Here is a 14,068-nt window from a genome sequence, read left to right as displayed (position 1 = left end):
GGCAGGTAGAGCTGGCTCTCGGCGCCGGCCCGCACTCGCCCGAGCAGGCCGACCTCCGCCAGCTGCAGGCGGACCTGAAGGAGCTGATCGAGCTCACCGAGGCCAGCCTGGCGGCGGTCCGGAAGAGCCAACTGCTGGCCGCGCTGGACGGAGAGCGCCCGGGCCGGGGGGATGCAGAGGGCCCTGCTCTCCAGGAAGCCGTGGCCGAAGTGGGGGAGGCCGCGGTCGCCCTGGGGGCGGCGCCGGAGGCTGTCCCTGGGACGGACGCGGGGCCAGAGTCCACGGAAGGAGGGCAGGAGGAGGAGGAGGGCGAGGACGACGACGAGGACGAGCTGAGCGGGACAAAGGTGAACGCCCCGTACTACAGCTCGTGGGGCACTCTGGAGTACCACAATGCTATGGTGGTGGGCACCGAGGAGGCGGAGGACGGCTCAGCGGGGGTCCGTGTGCTCTACCTCTACCCTACACACAAGTCCCTGAAGCCCTGCCCGTTCTTTCTGGAGGGGAAGTGCCGATTCAAGGAGAACTGCAGGTGAAGCCCTTGGTTGCAGATGCTGGCGCTTAGGGGCGCGCGGGGGTGGGGGAGGGAGGGCCGCGAGCGATCGGGGTCGGCCCTGGCCCCCATCTCTGCGCCTTGCAGGTTCACCCCACCCCAGCCAACGGGCGGGCGGGTTTTGACAGCAGCGTCCTTGTTAGGTATTGCCTTGGCTTTTCTTGGGTAATTCAAGAGGTGTGGAAGGGCTTATGCAGAAGAGAACGGGCCCCCGACCCATTGTCAGTTTTATGGGAATTGTCAAACATAATGTGAAATTAGAGTGGTAGAGTCCCCACACACATTTTCTCATCCTACTTCCTCATCTGCCAGTATTTTGCCAGTCTTGTTTCATCTGTTCTCTCTTTTTTTTCCTGGACTGCTTTAAAGCAAATTTCAGAAATTACGGGCTTTTTCCCCCAACTATAACTACTTTGGGATGCATCTTTAATCGAAATGATAAAGAATTTACTAAAATAAACTTCCATGTTGTTATACTTAGCAATATAATGGTAACAATTATATCGTAACAATGGTGCTACCTAGTTCATTTTCAGATGTTCACAGTTGTTGCCATGCTGTCTTTTTTTTCTTACAAGCATAGCTTTATTTCTGTTCCTTTTATTCTCTCTTTAAAAGGAGTATTCACTGATTCTTCTAGTAGGTAGTTTTCGTTTTTGACCTGTAGTCAGGACAACCATCTCCAGTTCCTTGGGCATCATCTTTCTTTATAGACTGGCTGGATCCAGAATCTTATTTGGGCCTGCCCTTCTTCTCTCCCTTCTTCACTCCTTCGTTCTTGGGAGGTTTTATTGACATGTAACACACATGCAGAAAATACATAAGTCATCAGAGTACTCAGTGAGTTTTCACAGAGTGGTCACGTCTGTGTCACCAGCAGTCAGACCACCTTTCAACGTTAGTCCCTCTGGAGGTTATCTCTGGGTGTTCCCTGGGATGATAGATCTGACCCATTCCCCCAGGAATTTCGCACATTCACTCATCTGGGCAGTACCCTTGTCAGGTAGGCTCTGTAGGCACCCTCTCTTATAGAGGAGGAAGTAGGAGTGGAAGCCTTGGTGATGGCCCGAGGCTGTTTGGCTCAGAAGGACTCTGAGAGGCCCCCAACCCCTCTGTCTACTCACCCAGAGCTGCTTGCTGTGGCTGCTTTTGGCCCCATCTGAAGACTTCCAAAGCAGCTAACAAACACCCACCTCACACCCCAGGACTGATGAGTTACTTTCTTGGGTTTGTTTTGGACTTTTTTGTTTTGTTTTCTTAAGTCAGGGTCTCACTCTGTCACCCAGGCTGGGGTGCAGTGGCATGATTACCGCTCACTGCAGCCTCAACTTTATGGGCTCAGGCAATCCTTCCACCTCAGCCTCCCAAGTAGCTGGGAGTAAGTGTGCTACCAAACCTGGCAAATTTTTTGTTTTTGTTTGTTTGTTTGTTTGTTTTTATAGCAACAGGCTCTTGCTATGTGGTTCAGGCTGGTCTCAAACTCCTAGGCTCAAGCAGTCCTCCCTCCTTGGCCTTCGATCCTACAAAGTGCACTCTGTTGCCCAGGGTGGAGTGCAGTGGCACGTTCACAACTGCCACAGCCTTGACCTCCTTGGTTCAGGCGATCCTTCCACCTTAGCCTTCAGGTAGCTGGAACTACAGACATGTACCACCAAAACCAGCTAATTTTTAAATTTTTATTGTCTTGTCATGTTGCCCATGCTGGTCTTAAACTCCTGGGCTCAGGCAGTCCTCTTGCCTCAGTCTCTTAAAGTGCTAGGATTATAGGCATGTTCCACTATGTCTGGCTCTGGACTTTTTAAAGTCAAAGAAATAGCACAGCTAACAGTGAAGTGCCCTTTGACCCCATTCCTCTATCACATTCCTTTCTCTCTTCTAAGAGCCTATCATTGTCACAACTTTGGTGTTACTTCTTAATACACATCATTCAGCTCTTAACAACAGGATACAATCTGAGAAACGCATCGTTAGGTAATTTTATCGCTTTGCAGGCATCTTCGAGTGTCCTTGCATGCCTTGATGGCAGGGCAAGCTTCACCCCTAGGCTGTGTGGCCCGTGGCTTCTGGGTTGCACACCTGTACAGTGGGTGACTGCTGAACTGGAGGCAACCATAACACAATGGCAAATATTTGCATATCTAAACATAGAAAAGATACAGTAGCAATACAGTGTAAAACATACAAAGCGGTATACCCATACAAAACACGTACCATAGTGGCACTTACAGAGCTGGAAGTGGCTAGAACAGTGAGCAAGCGATGATGAGTGAAGGCCTAGGATGTGACGACACTGCCGTAGACTTCATCAGCACTGAACACCGAGGCGGCGTCAGTTTATGAAACAGTAATTGTGCTATGGTATTATGATGAGTGTGATGTCACCTGGTAATAGGCGTTTTTCAGCTTCAGTTAATCTTGGGGGACCACCACCATGTGTGGTCAGTGGTTGACTGAAACGTTGTTATATATAAGCAGTGCATGACTAGCAATTCACTGCACACATGTATGTATCCATAAATGGTATATATCTGGGCTTTATTTTTAGGAACCTTAAATAAATATTGTATAGTAAGATTCATCTGTAGCTTGCTTTTTCGCTAAGTATTTTGAGAGACACCCACCTTGATACTTACAGGCTATCTCAGTCATCTCACCTGCTGCAGTAGTATTCTGCCTCTTGAGCATCACATTTATTTACTCTGTCCTCTTCTGATGTTTCAACTTTTGTTTGTCGTTGTCAGTATGCAGTGAGCATCCTGGCACGTGTCTCCTTTTGCATTCAGTATTTCTTCAGTGTGCACCCAGTGTGGAGGGAGTGTGTTCTTTTATGGCTTTCGCCTGACAGTATCTGGCCCCAAGTCTTCCAGGCTTGCCCACAGTCACGGTGCTCAAATACAGATTTGTGCCCATTGAAAGCTGGGAAAATTAATTAAACTGGTATATCATTGATTATGAATGAGGGTGAGCATCTTTTCACATGTTTGTTGTAACTTAATCTCTTTATATTCACCTCCTCATCTGTAAAATGGTTATTGGGAGAATGTAATGCACTAATATGTGCAAGAATAAGATATTTAGAACAGTTCCCAACAAGGAGTAATCAATCACACAGAAATTTTTTTATCTTGTTATTGTAAAATAAGTTGAAACACAGAAAATAAACAGAGTACAGGCAATTTTTTTAGAGAGATAGGGTCTCTCTCTGTCACCTAGGTTGGAGTGTGGTGGTGCAGTCATAGCTCACTGCAACTTTAACATCCTGGGCTCAGGTGATCCTTCTGCCTCAGCCTTCCAGGTAGCTGGGACTACAGGTGCATACCACCACGCCCAGCCAGGGCCTTCTCATAAAGTGAATACCCTGGCTGTCACTACTCAGATAAAAACTATAACTTTACCAATCACCCCAGAAGTCCCTCCCTCCTGCAATATAGCCTTCTTCCTCCTCCAAAAATAACTACAATCCTGACTTGTATAGTAATCACCACATGTGTTTTTGTGGCCTCTCCCCGGGAGAACCTGCAGAGTAAACATTACAGTTCCATCCTGTTTGTTTTCTCACTTTGATTATGCCTGAATCTGGTGTCCACAGGCTTCTCCACTCCTGTCCTGTCCTCCCCGAAGCAGCCATGCCACCAGTACTTCTGTCTCCTGCGGGGAGCAGCTGGATCAGGCACTTGGTCACTCAGGCCAAGCCCCTTTGGCCAGACTCCAGTGCTGTTCTTCCGTCACTTGCTCTTCTGTGATGTTAGGAGCCCTTGGAGCTAGATCCTCTTGTTCATTAGGGATTGCCAAGTGTGGGAGGGGGGTTCACTCTATCAGTTCATGTTCATTTATCACCTTTGAATGACAGATGCTTTCCCTCATTTATGATTTGACTAGCCAGTGGTGCAGTTCATAGAAAAGGCAGAAAACATGCTGGGTTTTCTGTTTTGTTTACTTAGTTTTCAAGAATGAGTAAAATATTTTTCATTCTGAGAAAGTGATGAGTTAGCGTTTTAAAAGTATTTAGCTTAGTTTTATATTTTTGAGCTGGGGTCTCACACTGTTGCCCAGGCTGGAGGGCAAATGGCATGTTCATGGCTCACTGCAACCTCGACCTCCTGGACTCAGATGCATCTCCTGCCTTAGCCTCCCGAGTAGCTGGGACTACAGGCATTTGCCACTATACCTGACAAATTTTGTGATTTTTTGTAGAGACAAAGGACTCCCAGGCTGGTCTGGAACTCCTGGGCTCAAGCAATCCTCCCACCTTGGCCTCCCAAAGTGCTGGGATAACTGGCATGAGCCACCATGCCTGGCCTTGGATATTCAACTCTTATGAGATACAGAATTTGCAAATATTTCCTCTCATTCTTTGAGTTATCATCTTTTCACTCTATATAGTGTCCTTTGATGAACAAATGTTTTTAATTTTGATGAAATTTAATTTATCAAATTTTTTTTTTTTGAGTTGAAGTCTCACTCTGTCGCCTGCCTAGACTGGAGCATGCTCCCGGCCACTGCAGCTTCAATTTGCTGGACTCCGGCGATCCTTCCGCCTCTGCCTTCCAAGTAGCCGGAATTATAGGCACACTCTACCACGCCCGGCTAATTTTTTGATTTATTGTAGCGACGAGGTCTCACCAAGTTGCTCGATGGGTCTCGAACCTGTGGGCTCAGGCAGTCCACTCACCTCGGCCTCCCAAGGTGCTGGGATTACAGACTGAGCCACCGAGCCTGGCCAGTTTATCACTTCTTTATTGCCCGTGTTTTTGTTGTCAAACTGCCTTATTCAAAGTTATGAAGATTTTTACTTATGTTTTCTTCTAAGAACTCTGTAGTTTTAGGTCATAAATTTAGTTATTTGATCCATTTCAAGTTAATATTTATATATTATGTTAGGTAAGGGTCCAACTTCATTATTTTGCACATGGATTTCCAGTTTACCCAGCATAATTTATTGAAAATACTATTTTTCCCCATTGAATGATTTTGGCACTCTTGCTGAAAATCAACTGAACATCTATGTAAGGGTTTATTTCTTAGCTCTTTATCCTATTCCACTGGTGTCTGTCCTTATGGCAGTACCACACTATTTTGATTACTGTAGCTTTTTGTAGTAGGTTTGAAATCCCAAAATAGTAGTTTTCCAACATTTACTCTGCTTTTTCCAGACTGTCTAGCATTTAGGGTTGCTTGCAATTCCATATGAATTTTAAGATGAATGTCCAGTTCTGCGTAAAAGGCAGTTGGAATTTTGATAGCAATTGCATGAAATGTGTAGATCATTTGAGGTTTATTGCCATCTTAACAATGTTAAATCTCCTAATTCGTGAACACAGGATGACTTTCCATTTATTTAGGTCTTCTTTAACTTCTTTCAATAGGTTTATAGTGTACAAATCTCGTATATTCTCGGTTAAATTTATTTCTAAAGCCGGGCTCGGTGGCTCAGCCTGTAATCCCGCACCTTTGGGAGGCTGAGGTGAGTGGATTGCCTAAGCCCGCGGGTTCGAGACCCGCCTAGGTAGCAAGACCTCATCTCTACAATAAATCAAAAAATCAGCTGGGCGTGGTAGCACATGCCTGTAATTCCGGCTACTCGGAAGGCTGAGGCGGAAGGATCGCCGGAGCCCAGCAGGTCGAGGCTGCCGTGGCCGGAAGCGGCCACTGCACTCCAGTCTGGGCGACAGAGTGAGAATCCAACTCAAAAAAAAAAAAAAAATTTATTTCTAGGTATTCTTTTTGATGCTGTTGTAAACCGGAATTATTTTCTTAATTATATTTTCAGATCATTCATTGCTAGTGTATACAGATGCAGCTGATTTTTGTATGTTAATCTTGTGTTCTTTGTTGAATTAATTTATTAACTCTAATAGGAATTTTTATGGGTTTTTTAGGATTTTCTGTATATATGATCATGTTATCTGTGAATAAGTGTGATTGTAGTTTTTGTTCCCAACTTGGATGCCTTATATTTCTTTTTTCTTTTTCAATTGCCTTAGCTAGAACTTCTAGAATAATGTTGAATAAGTGGCTGGAGCACAGACAGCCTTATCATGTTCCTGATCTCAGGGGAAAATTTTCAGTCTTCCACCATTAAGTATGATGTTACTTGTAGGTTTTTTGTGGATACCCTTGACCTGATGGGCTCTGGTGATCCTTCCACCTCAACCTTCAAAGTAGTCGGAACTACAGGCGCGCACTACCATGCCCGGCTAATTTTTTATTTATTGTAGAGATGAGGTCTCGCCAAGTTACCCAGGCAGGTCTCGAACCTGCGGGCTCAGGCAATCCACTCGCCTCAGCCTCCCAAAGTGCTAGGATTACAGGCTGAGCCACCGAGCCTGGCCCATGGATTGGTTTTTACATATTGAACCACTCTTGAATTCCTGGGACAAGTCATCCTTAGTCTTGGTGTATAATCATAACATGCTGCTGGACTTGATTTGTTGTGCTGTGGATGTTTGCACATCTGTATTCATAAGAGATATTGGTCTATACTTTTCTTTTGATGTCTTTTTTTTTTTTTTTGAGTTGGAGTCTCACTCTGTCTCCCAGACTGGAGTGCAGTGACCGCTCCCGGCCACCGCAGCCTCGACCTGCTGGGCTCCGGCGATCCTTCCGCCTCAGCCTTCAGAGTAGCCGGAATTACAGGCACGACCTACCACGCCCGGCTAATTTTTTGATTTATTGTAGAGATGAGGTCTCACCTGCCCAGGCGGGTCTCGAACCCACGGGCTCAGGCAATCCACTCACCTCAGCCGCAGAAAGGCGCGGGATTACAGTCTGAGCCACCGAGCCTGGCTTCTTGTGATGTCTTTAAGTAGCTTTGGTGTCAACATAGCACTGGCCTCATAGAATGAGTTAGGAAATAGTCTTTACTTGAGGGGAAGAGTTAAATAATTGACGTAAATTTTTCGTTAATTTTTTATGTATGTATTTATTTTTGCGTTGGAGTCTCACTCTGTCATCTAGGCTGGATCACAGCTCTCTGCAACCTTGACCTCCTGGGCTCAGGCAATCCTTCTGCCTCAGCCTCACAAATAGCTGGAACTACAGGAGTGTGCTACCATGCCCAGCTAATTTTTAAAAATTGATTGTAGAGAAGAGGTCTCACCAAGTTGCCTGGGCTGATCTCCAACCTGAGGGCTCAGGCAGTCCACTCGCTTCAGCCTCCCAAAGTGCTGGGATTACAGGCTGAGCCACCGAGCCCAGCCTGTGGCTGATTTTTTGTAGAGATGAGGCCTCACTATGTTGCCTAGGATGGTCTTGAACTCCTGGACTCAAGCAGGCCTCCTGCCTTAGCCTCCCAAGATGTTGGGATTACAGATGTGAGCCACTACACACAGCCATAAATTCTTCTTTAAATATTTGATCTAATTCACCAGTGAAACCGTGTGTTCCTGGACTTTTGTTGGAAGTTATCAAATTACTGATTCAATTTTTTTATCTGTATTTTTTTATTTTTTGAGTCGGAGTCTCACTCTGTCGCCCAGGCTGGAGTGCAGTGGCATGCTCACGGCCACCACATCCTTGACCTGCTGGGCTCCAGTGATCCTTTTGCCTCAGTCTTCCATGTAGCTGGAACCACAGGTGTGTGCAGCCATGACTGGCTAATTTTTTAATTTATTGCAGAGATGAGGCCTCACCATGTTGCCCAGACTGGTCTCAAACTCGTAGTCTCAGGCAATCCTCTCACCTTGCTTTCCCAAAGTGCTGGGACTATAGATGTGAGCCACTGTGCCCAGCCAATTTTTTTTATTTGTTATAGGTCTATTCAGTTTTTCTGTTTCTTCTTGAGTCAGTTTTGATTGTTTGCTTGTTTCTTGGGATGTATCCATTTCATCTAGGTTATCTAATTTGCTAGCATATAAATTGTTCATAGTATTCTCTTAATAGCCTGTGTATTTCTGTAAGGTCAGTGATAATGTCTCCACTTTGTCTCCTGAGTTTAGCAATTTGAGTCTTCTCTCTCTCTTTTTTTTTTTTTTTTTGTGTTGGAATCTCTCACTCAGTTGCCCAGACTAGAGTGCAGTGGCCGCTCCCGGCCACCGCAGCCTCGACCTGCTGGGCTCCGGCGATCCTTCCGCCTCAGCCTTCCAAGTAGCTGGAACTACAGGAGCGCGCTACCACGCCCGGCTAATTTTTTTTATTTATTGTAGAGATGAGGTCTTGCAAGTTGCCCAGGCGGGTCTCGAACCCACAGGCTCAGGCAATTCACTCACCTTGGCCTCCCAAGGCGTGGGATTACAGGCTGAGCCACCGAGCCTGGCGAGTCTTCTCTTTTTTTCTTGGTTAATCTAACTATAGATTTGTCAGTTTTGTTGATCTTTTTTTGTTCTGATTCTGTATTGTTTTTCATTTATTTACATTCTGTTTCACTTATTTCCATTCTAAACTTTTATATTTCCTTCCTTCTAGGGTTTAATTAGTGCTGCTTTTTCTAATTCTTCAGTGTGTACAGTTATTGATTTGAGACCTTCTTTTTTAACATAGGCCTTTATAGTTGTAAACTTCCCTCTAAACACTGCTTTCACTGTATCCCATAAGGTGTTCTTTTTGTTGTTGTTGTTTTGTTTTAAGTTTTTATTTTTTTATTTTTTTGAGTAAAAGTCTCACTCTGTTGCCCAGGCTGGAGTGCAGTGGCATGCTCACGGCCACCACAGCCTCAACCTGCTGGAATCAGGTGATCCTTCCACCTCAGCCTTCCAAGTAGCTGAAACTACAGGCATGTGCAACCATGCCTGGCTAATTTTTGAATTATTGTAGAGACAAGGTCTCACCAAGTTGCCCAGGCTGGTCTTGAACCTGTGGATTCAGGCAGTCTTCTCGCCTCTGCCTCCCAAAGTGCCAGGATTACAGACTTGAGCAACCGTGCCCAGCCTGTTGTTTTAAAAGATATGATCTTGCTAGGTTACCCAGGTTGGAGTGCAGTGACAGTTCACAGGCCCATCATAGCACACTACAGTCTCAAATTCCTGGCCTCCCTCATGTTATTTACCTGCCTCTGCTTCCCAAATAGCTGGAATTACAGGCGTATAACACCATACCGACCTAAATTTTGATCTGTTATATTTTCATTTTCATTCATCTCAAAATGTTTTCTTTTTTTTTTTGAGTTGAAGTCTCACTCTGTCACCCAGACTGGAATACAGTGGCCGCTCCCGGCCACTGTAGCCTCGACCCACTGGGCTCCGGCGATCCTTCCGCCTTAGCCTTCCAAGTAGCTGGAACTACAGGTGCGCGCTACCACGCCCGGCTAAGATTCCTGTCTTTCATCAAGCTTGGAAAGTTTTAGCCATTATTCTTTACTTATTCATATTTTATTTTTTTTCTCTTCTGTCCTCTACTTGTGGAACTCCCCTTGTACAAACATTGGTATGCTTAATGGTGTATCACAGGTCCCTTGGATCTTGTTCACTTTTTTCTTTTTTTGAGTTGGAGTCTCACTCTGTTGCCCACGCTGGAGTGCAATGGCATGCTCATGGCCACCACAGCCTTGACCTTCTGGGCTCAGGCAATCCTTCCACCTCAGCCTTCCAAGTAGCTGGAACTACAGGCATGCGCCTTGTTCACTTTTCTTTGTTTTTTTTTTCTGTATTCTCCTTGTTGGGGAATAAATTGTGTCGCTCTGCCAGGCATGGTGGCTTAAGCCTGTAATCCCAGCACTTTGGGAGGCCAAGGTGAGAGAATTGCCTGAACCCACAGTTTCGAGAACAGCCTGGGCAACATGGTGAGACCTCATTTCTACAATAAATCAAAAAATTAGCTGGATGTGGTAACGCATGCCTGTAATTCCAGCTACTTGGAAAGCTGAGGTGGGAGAATTGCCTGAGCCCAGCAGGTTGATGCTAGGGTGGCCATGAGCGTGCCACTGTACTCCAGGCTGGGCAACAGAGTGAGACTCCCTTTAAAAAAAAAATTGAGTTGATCTGTCTTCAAGTTCACTGTGTCCTTCTTCTGCCTGCTCAAATCTGCTGTTGAGCCTTCTGGGAAAATTTTCACTTCAATAATTGTACTTTTTAGCTCCAGATTGCTTACTTAGTTTCTTTTTGTAATATTTATTCCTTTATTAATATTCTCTGTTTGGTTAAGCACTGTTCTTCTGTTTTTTCTGTAGTTCATTATCCATGGTTTCCATTAGTTTTGGGGTTATATGTAAGAAAATGAATTTAAAGTCTTTGTCTAGTAAGTCAGATGTGTCAGGAACAGTTCCTGTTCATTTCTTTGTTTCCTGAGAAATGGAAACTGTCGTTTCTCTGCATGTCTTGCACATTTTTGCTGGCCTGAACAGTTTGAATATTAAATTGTGGTCCTCTACAGGGTTTGTTGTTGCTGTTTGCTGTGGGCTGTAGTTTTTCATTTGTTCAGCTATTTTTCTTTTTTTTTTTTTTTTTTTGAGTTGGAGTCTCACTCTGTTGCCCAGACTGGAGTGCAGTGGCTGCTCCCGGCCACCGCAGCCTCGACCTGCTGGGCTCCGGCGATCCTTCAGCTCAGCCTTCCAAGTAGCTGGAACTACAGGCGTGCGCTACCACGCCCGGCTAATTTTTGATTTATTGTAGAGATGAGGTCTCGCCAAGTTGCCCAGGTGGATCTCGAACCCGTGGGCTCAGGGTTCAGCTATTTTTCTGGCCTGTTTTTGTCAAGGCTGTATTCTGTCATGAGTGCTTATCAAAGTCTCTGCTCTGTTAGGTTGGTGGTCAACTAGAGATGTCTTTAGATGTCTGGAATCAAGAAGGAAACAGATCCTCTTCCATCCTTTACAGACTGTCCCTGTTGGGGTGTTCCTCAGTGCCTAACCAGGCCACCCACAGTTCCTCCTCAACCTTTGCTTCCTGCTTCACAGAGGCTGGAGCTCAGCCAGGGGTTTCCATGGCTCTCTGAGCATGTGTATAGCCTGGGTGTGTGCACACAGACACATGCGGAAGCTCTCTAAGCTGCATTCCCTTTGCAACTCTTTTCCTGGCCTGTACTTCCTGGGGCATTCCTTTGCTGCTGCTGCTGCCCCAGGCAGCTTCAGGTAGTGCCTACAGTTAAATGCTTTCAGCAAAGGCTACTCTGGAGGCTGCCCAGGGTCTGAGAGTTCCATACAACCTTTAAGGCCATCTATCAGGGAGACACCAGGAAGGTCAAAGCACATAACCACCGCTATTTCAACTCTAGCACCAGTAGGCCACACCAGGGGCCTTCCCCTAGGTCCAGTGTGCTGGGGAGCAGCAGATGGTCGGCGGAGAAGCATTTGTCACAGCTTTTCCTGAGATTCCACAGCTTCACTTCCACAGGCATTCATCTGGTTGTTGTCAGGTCCAGAGTCCAACACAGCTGGCTGTGACAGTTTCTGACAGCTTGTTTGTTGCTTTAGTGGAAAAGTGGGTCCAAGGAGCCGCCCACTCTGTCAACCTAGTGCCATCCGTCTCTGTTAATGTTTCAGCTGTGCTTTTTTTGTGTCATTTTCTGTGTGGTTGCTCTAGGGGTTACAGTGTGTGTCTTTAACTTCACATTACTTCAGATTAGTACTGATTTTTACAATTGTGGAATACTTCGTAAATTTGTGAGTCATCCTTGTGCAGGGCCATGCTAACTTCTCTGCATTGCTCCAGTTTCAGTGTTCATGCTGCAAAGTGATCACAGATTAGTTCTGATTAATCCTCTAAGGGAGAGCCATGTTTCTACAGCATTCCTCCCTCTCCTGGGTGCTTTCCTCTCATAGATTATGTCTGTGTGTGTTATACATGCAGCTACTCAGTGTTGTCACTAGTGTTTCAAACTTATTTTTAAGAGAAGTAAGAAGAGAAAATATGCAAACCTATGCAGTCCTTGGTGTCACCCACATGTTTACCATTTCTGTTACCTTTTCTTCTTTCCTGTGAATCTAAGATACCGTCTAGTGTCATCTCCTTTTTATCTGACAGACAGCCTTTAGAATTTCTTGTAGGACAGGTCTGCTGGCAACAATCCAGTGTTTATCTGGGAATGTCTATTTCACCTTTAAATTTGAAGAATAGTTTCACTGGATATAGAATTCTTTTTTTTTTTTTTTTAAGTTGGAGTCTCACTCTGTTGCCCAGGCTGGAGTACAGTGTCATGATCCAAGCGTACTGCAGCCTTGACTTCCTGAGCTCGGGTGATTCTTCTGCCTCAGCCTCCCAAGTAGGTGAGACTACAGGTGTGCACTACAATGCCCAGCTAAGTTTTTGTAAAGACGGGTTCTTGCTCTATTGCTCAGGCTGGTCTTGAACTCCTGGGCTCAAGCAGTCTTCCCACCTTGGCCTCTCAAAGTGCTGGAATTACAGATGTGAGCCACTGCACCCAGCCTGGTTCTTGATTGACAGGTTTTTTTTTTTTCCTTCTTCCCAGCATTTAAAAATGACATCATGCTGCCTTCTGTGCTCCATTGTTTCTGCAGAGAAGTCATCTGTCCATCAAATTGTTCCTCATACATGAAGAATCATTCTTTTCTCTTGCTGATTTCAGGATTTTCTTCAGCCTTTATTTGTTTGTTGATGTGTCTAGGTGTAGGTCTCTTTGCATTTATCCTGTCTGGGCCTGAGTAAGCATCTTGGATTTGCAGCTGAGTGTTTTGTTCTGTTTTACCAACTTGGGGAAGTTTTCATCTATTATTTTATCTTCTGCCATCTTACATGTGCTGTTGAGTTCATCTAGTGAATTTTTTTTAAAAATAGACTCCTTTTTTAGAGCAGTTTTAGATTCCTAGCAGAATTGAGTAGAAGGTTTGGAGATTTCACATATCCCCTTGGCCCCGCATGTACACACCCCCACACTGCCACCCTCCTGTGCCCAGTGGTATGTTTGTTACACCCACACACCTGCTCTGACACCTATGATCCCCCTGGGCACCTAGTTTGCACTGGGTTCCCTCTTGGTGTTGTGTGTTCTGCAGGCTTTGACAGAGGTGTAATGACATGCATCTACTATTGTGGCATTGCACAGAACAATTTCACTGCCCGAAAATCCTCTGTGCTCTGCCTGTTCATCCTTCCCTCCCCTACATATGGTGACTTTTTCCTTCCGTGTTTGTACTTTTCAACTCAGAATTTCCATTTCCACTTTTTTTTTGATTCCCTGTTTCTTGAGTCATAGTCGTCATGTTTTCATTTAATTTTTTGAACATGCTTATAGTAGCAGCTTTGAAGTCTTTGCTGCATTCAGCATCTGCACTTGCTCAGAGTCACATTCTATCATTTGCTGTTTTTGCTCTAAATATGGATCATACTTTCCTGTTTGTTTGCCTGTCTCATGTTTTTTTTGTTGACAACGAGATATTTCAGATGATATGTATCTGGATTCTGAATTGTTTTCCTGAGCTTTGTGTTCTCTTTGTTTAAGTCAAGCTTTCTGTACTTTCTACAATAGTAGATGCATTTTAAACTATAAAATCTGAATCCTCCATAGTGTGCAGCCTCTGATGTCTCTGCTCAGATTTTATTTTATTTTTATTTTTATTTTTTTTTGAGTTGGAGTCTCACTCTGTCACCCATACTGGAGTGCAGTGGCCGCTCCCGGCCACTGCAG

At 45.1% G+C, this 14,068-nt stretch overlaps 1 protein-coding gene across 1 annotated transcript in view; it reads left to right on the top strand.

The window, feature by feature from the left end:
* The window catches only part of ZGPAT (zinc finger CCCH-type and G-patch domain containing), a 19,818-nt gene that overhangs the window by 1,107 nt on the left and 4,643 nt on the right, over positions 1 to 14,068 (top strand). Inside the window, exon 2 of the mRNA XM_008074707.1 lies at positions 6 to 532. Coding sequence (XP_008072898.1) covers positions 6 to 532 — 527 coding nt within the window. The remainder of the gene's footprint in view (positions 1 to 5; positions 533 to 14,068) is intronic.

This window comes from Carlito syrichta, unplaced genomic scaffold (assembly GCF_000164805.1).
Source record: "Carlito syrichta isolate Samal-C Ts95f unplaced genomic scaffold, Tarsius_syrichta-2.0.1 Scaffold117897, whole genome shotgun sequence".
In the NCBI taxonomy this organism is placed as follows: Eukaryota; Metazoa; Chordata; class Mammalia; order Primates; family Tarsiidae; genus Carlito; species Carlito syrichta.
The sequence above is the reverse complement of the archived record's forward strand: the minus strand, read 5'-3'. Positions and strand labels throughout refer to the sequence as shown.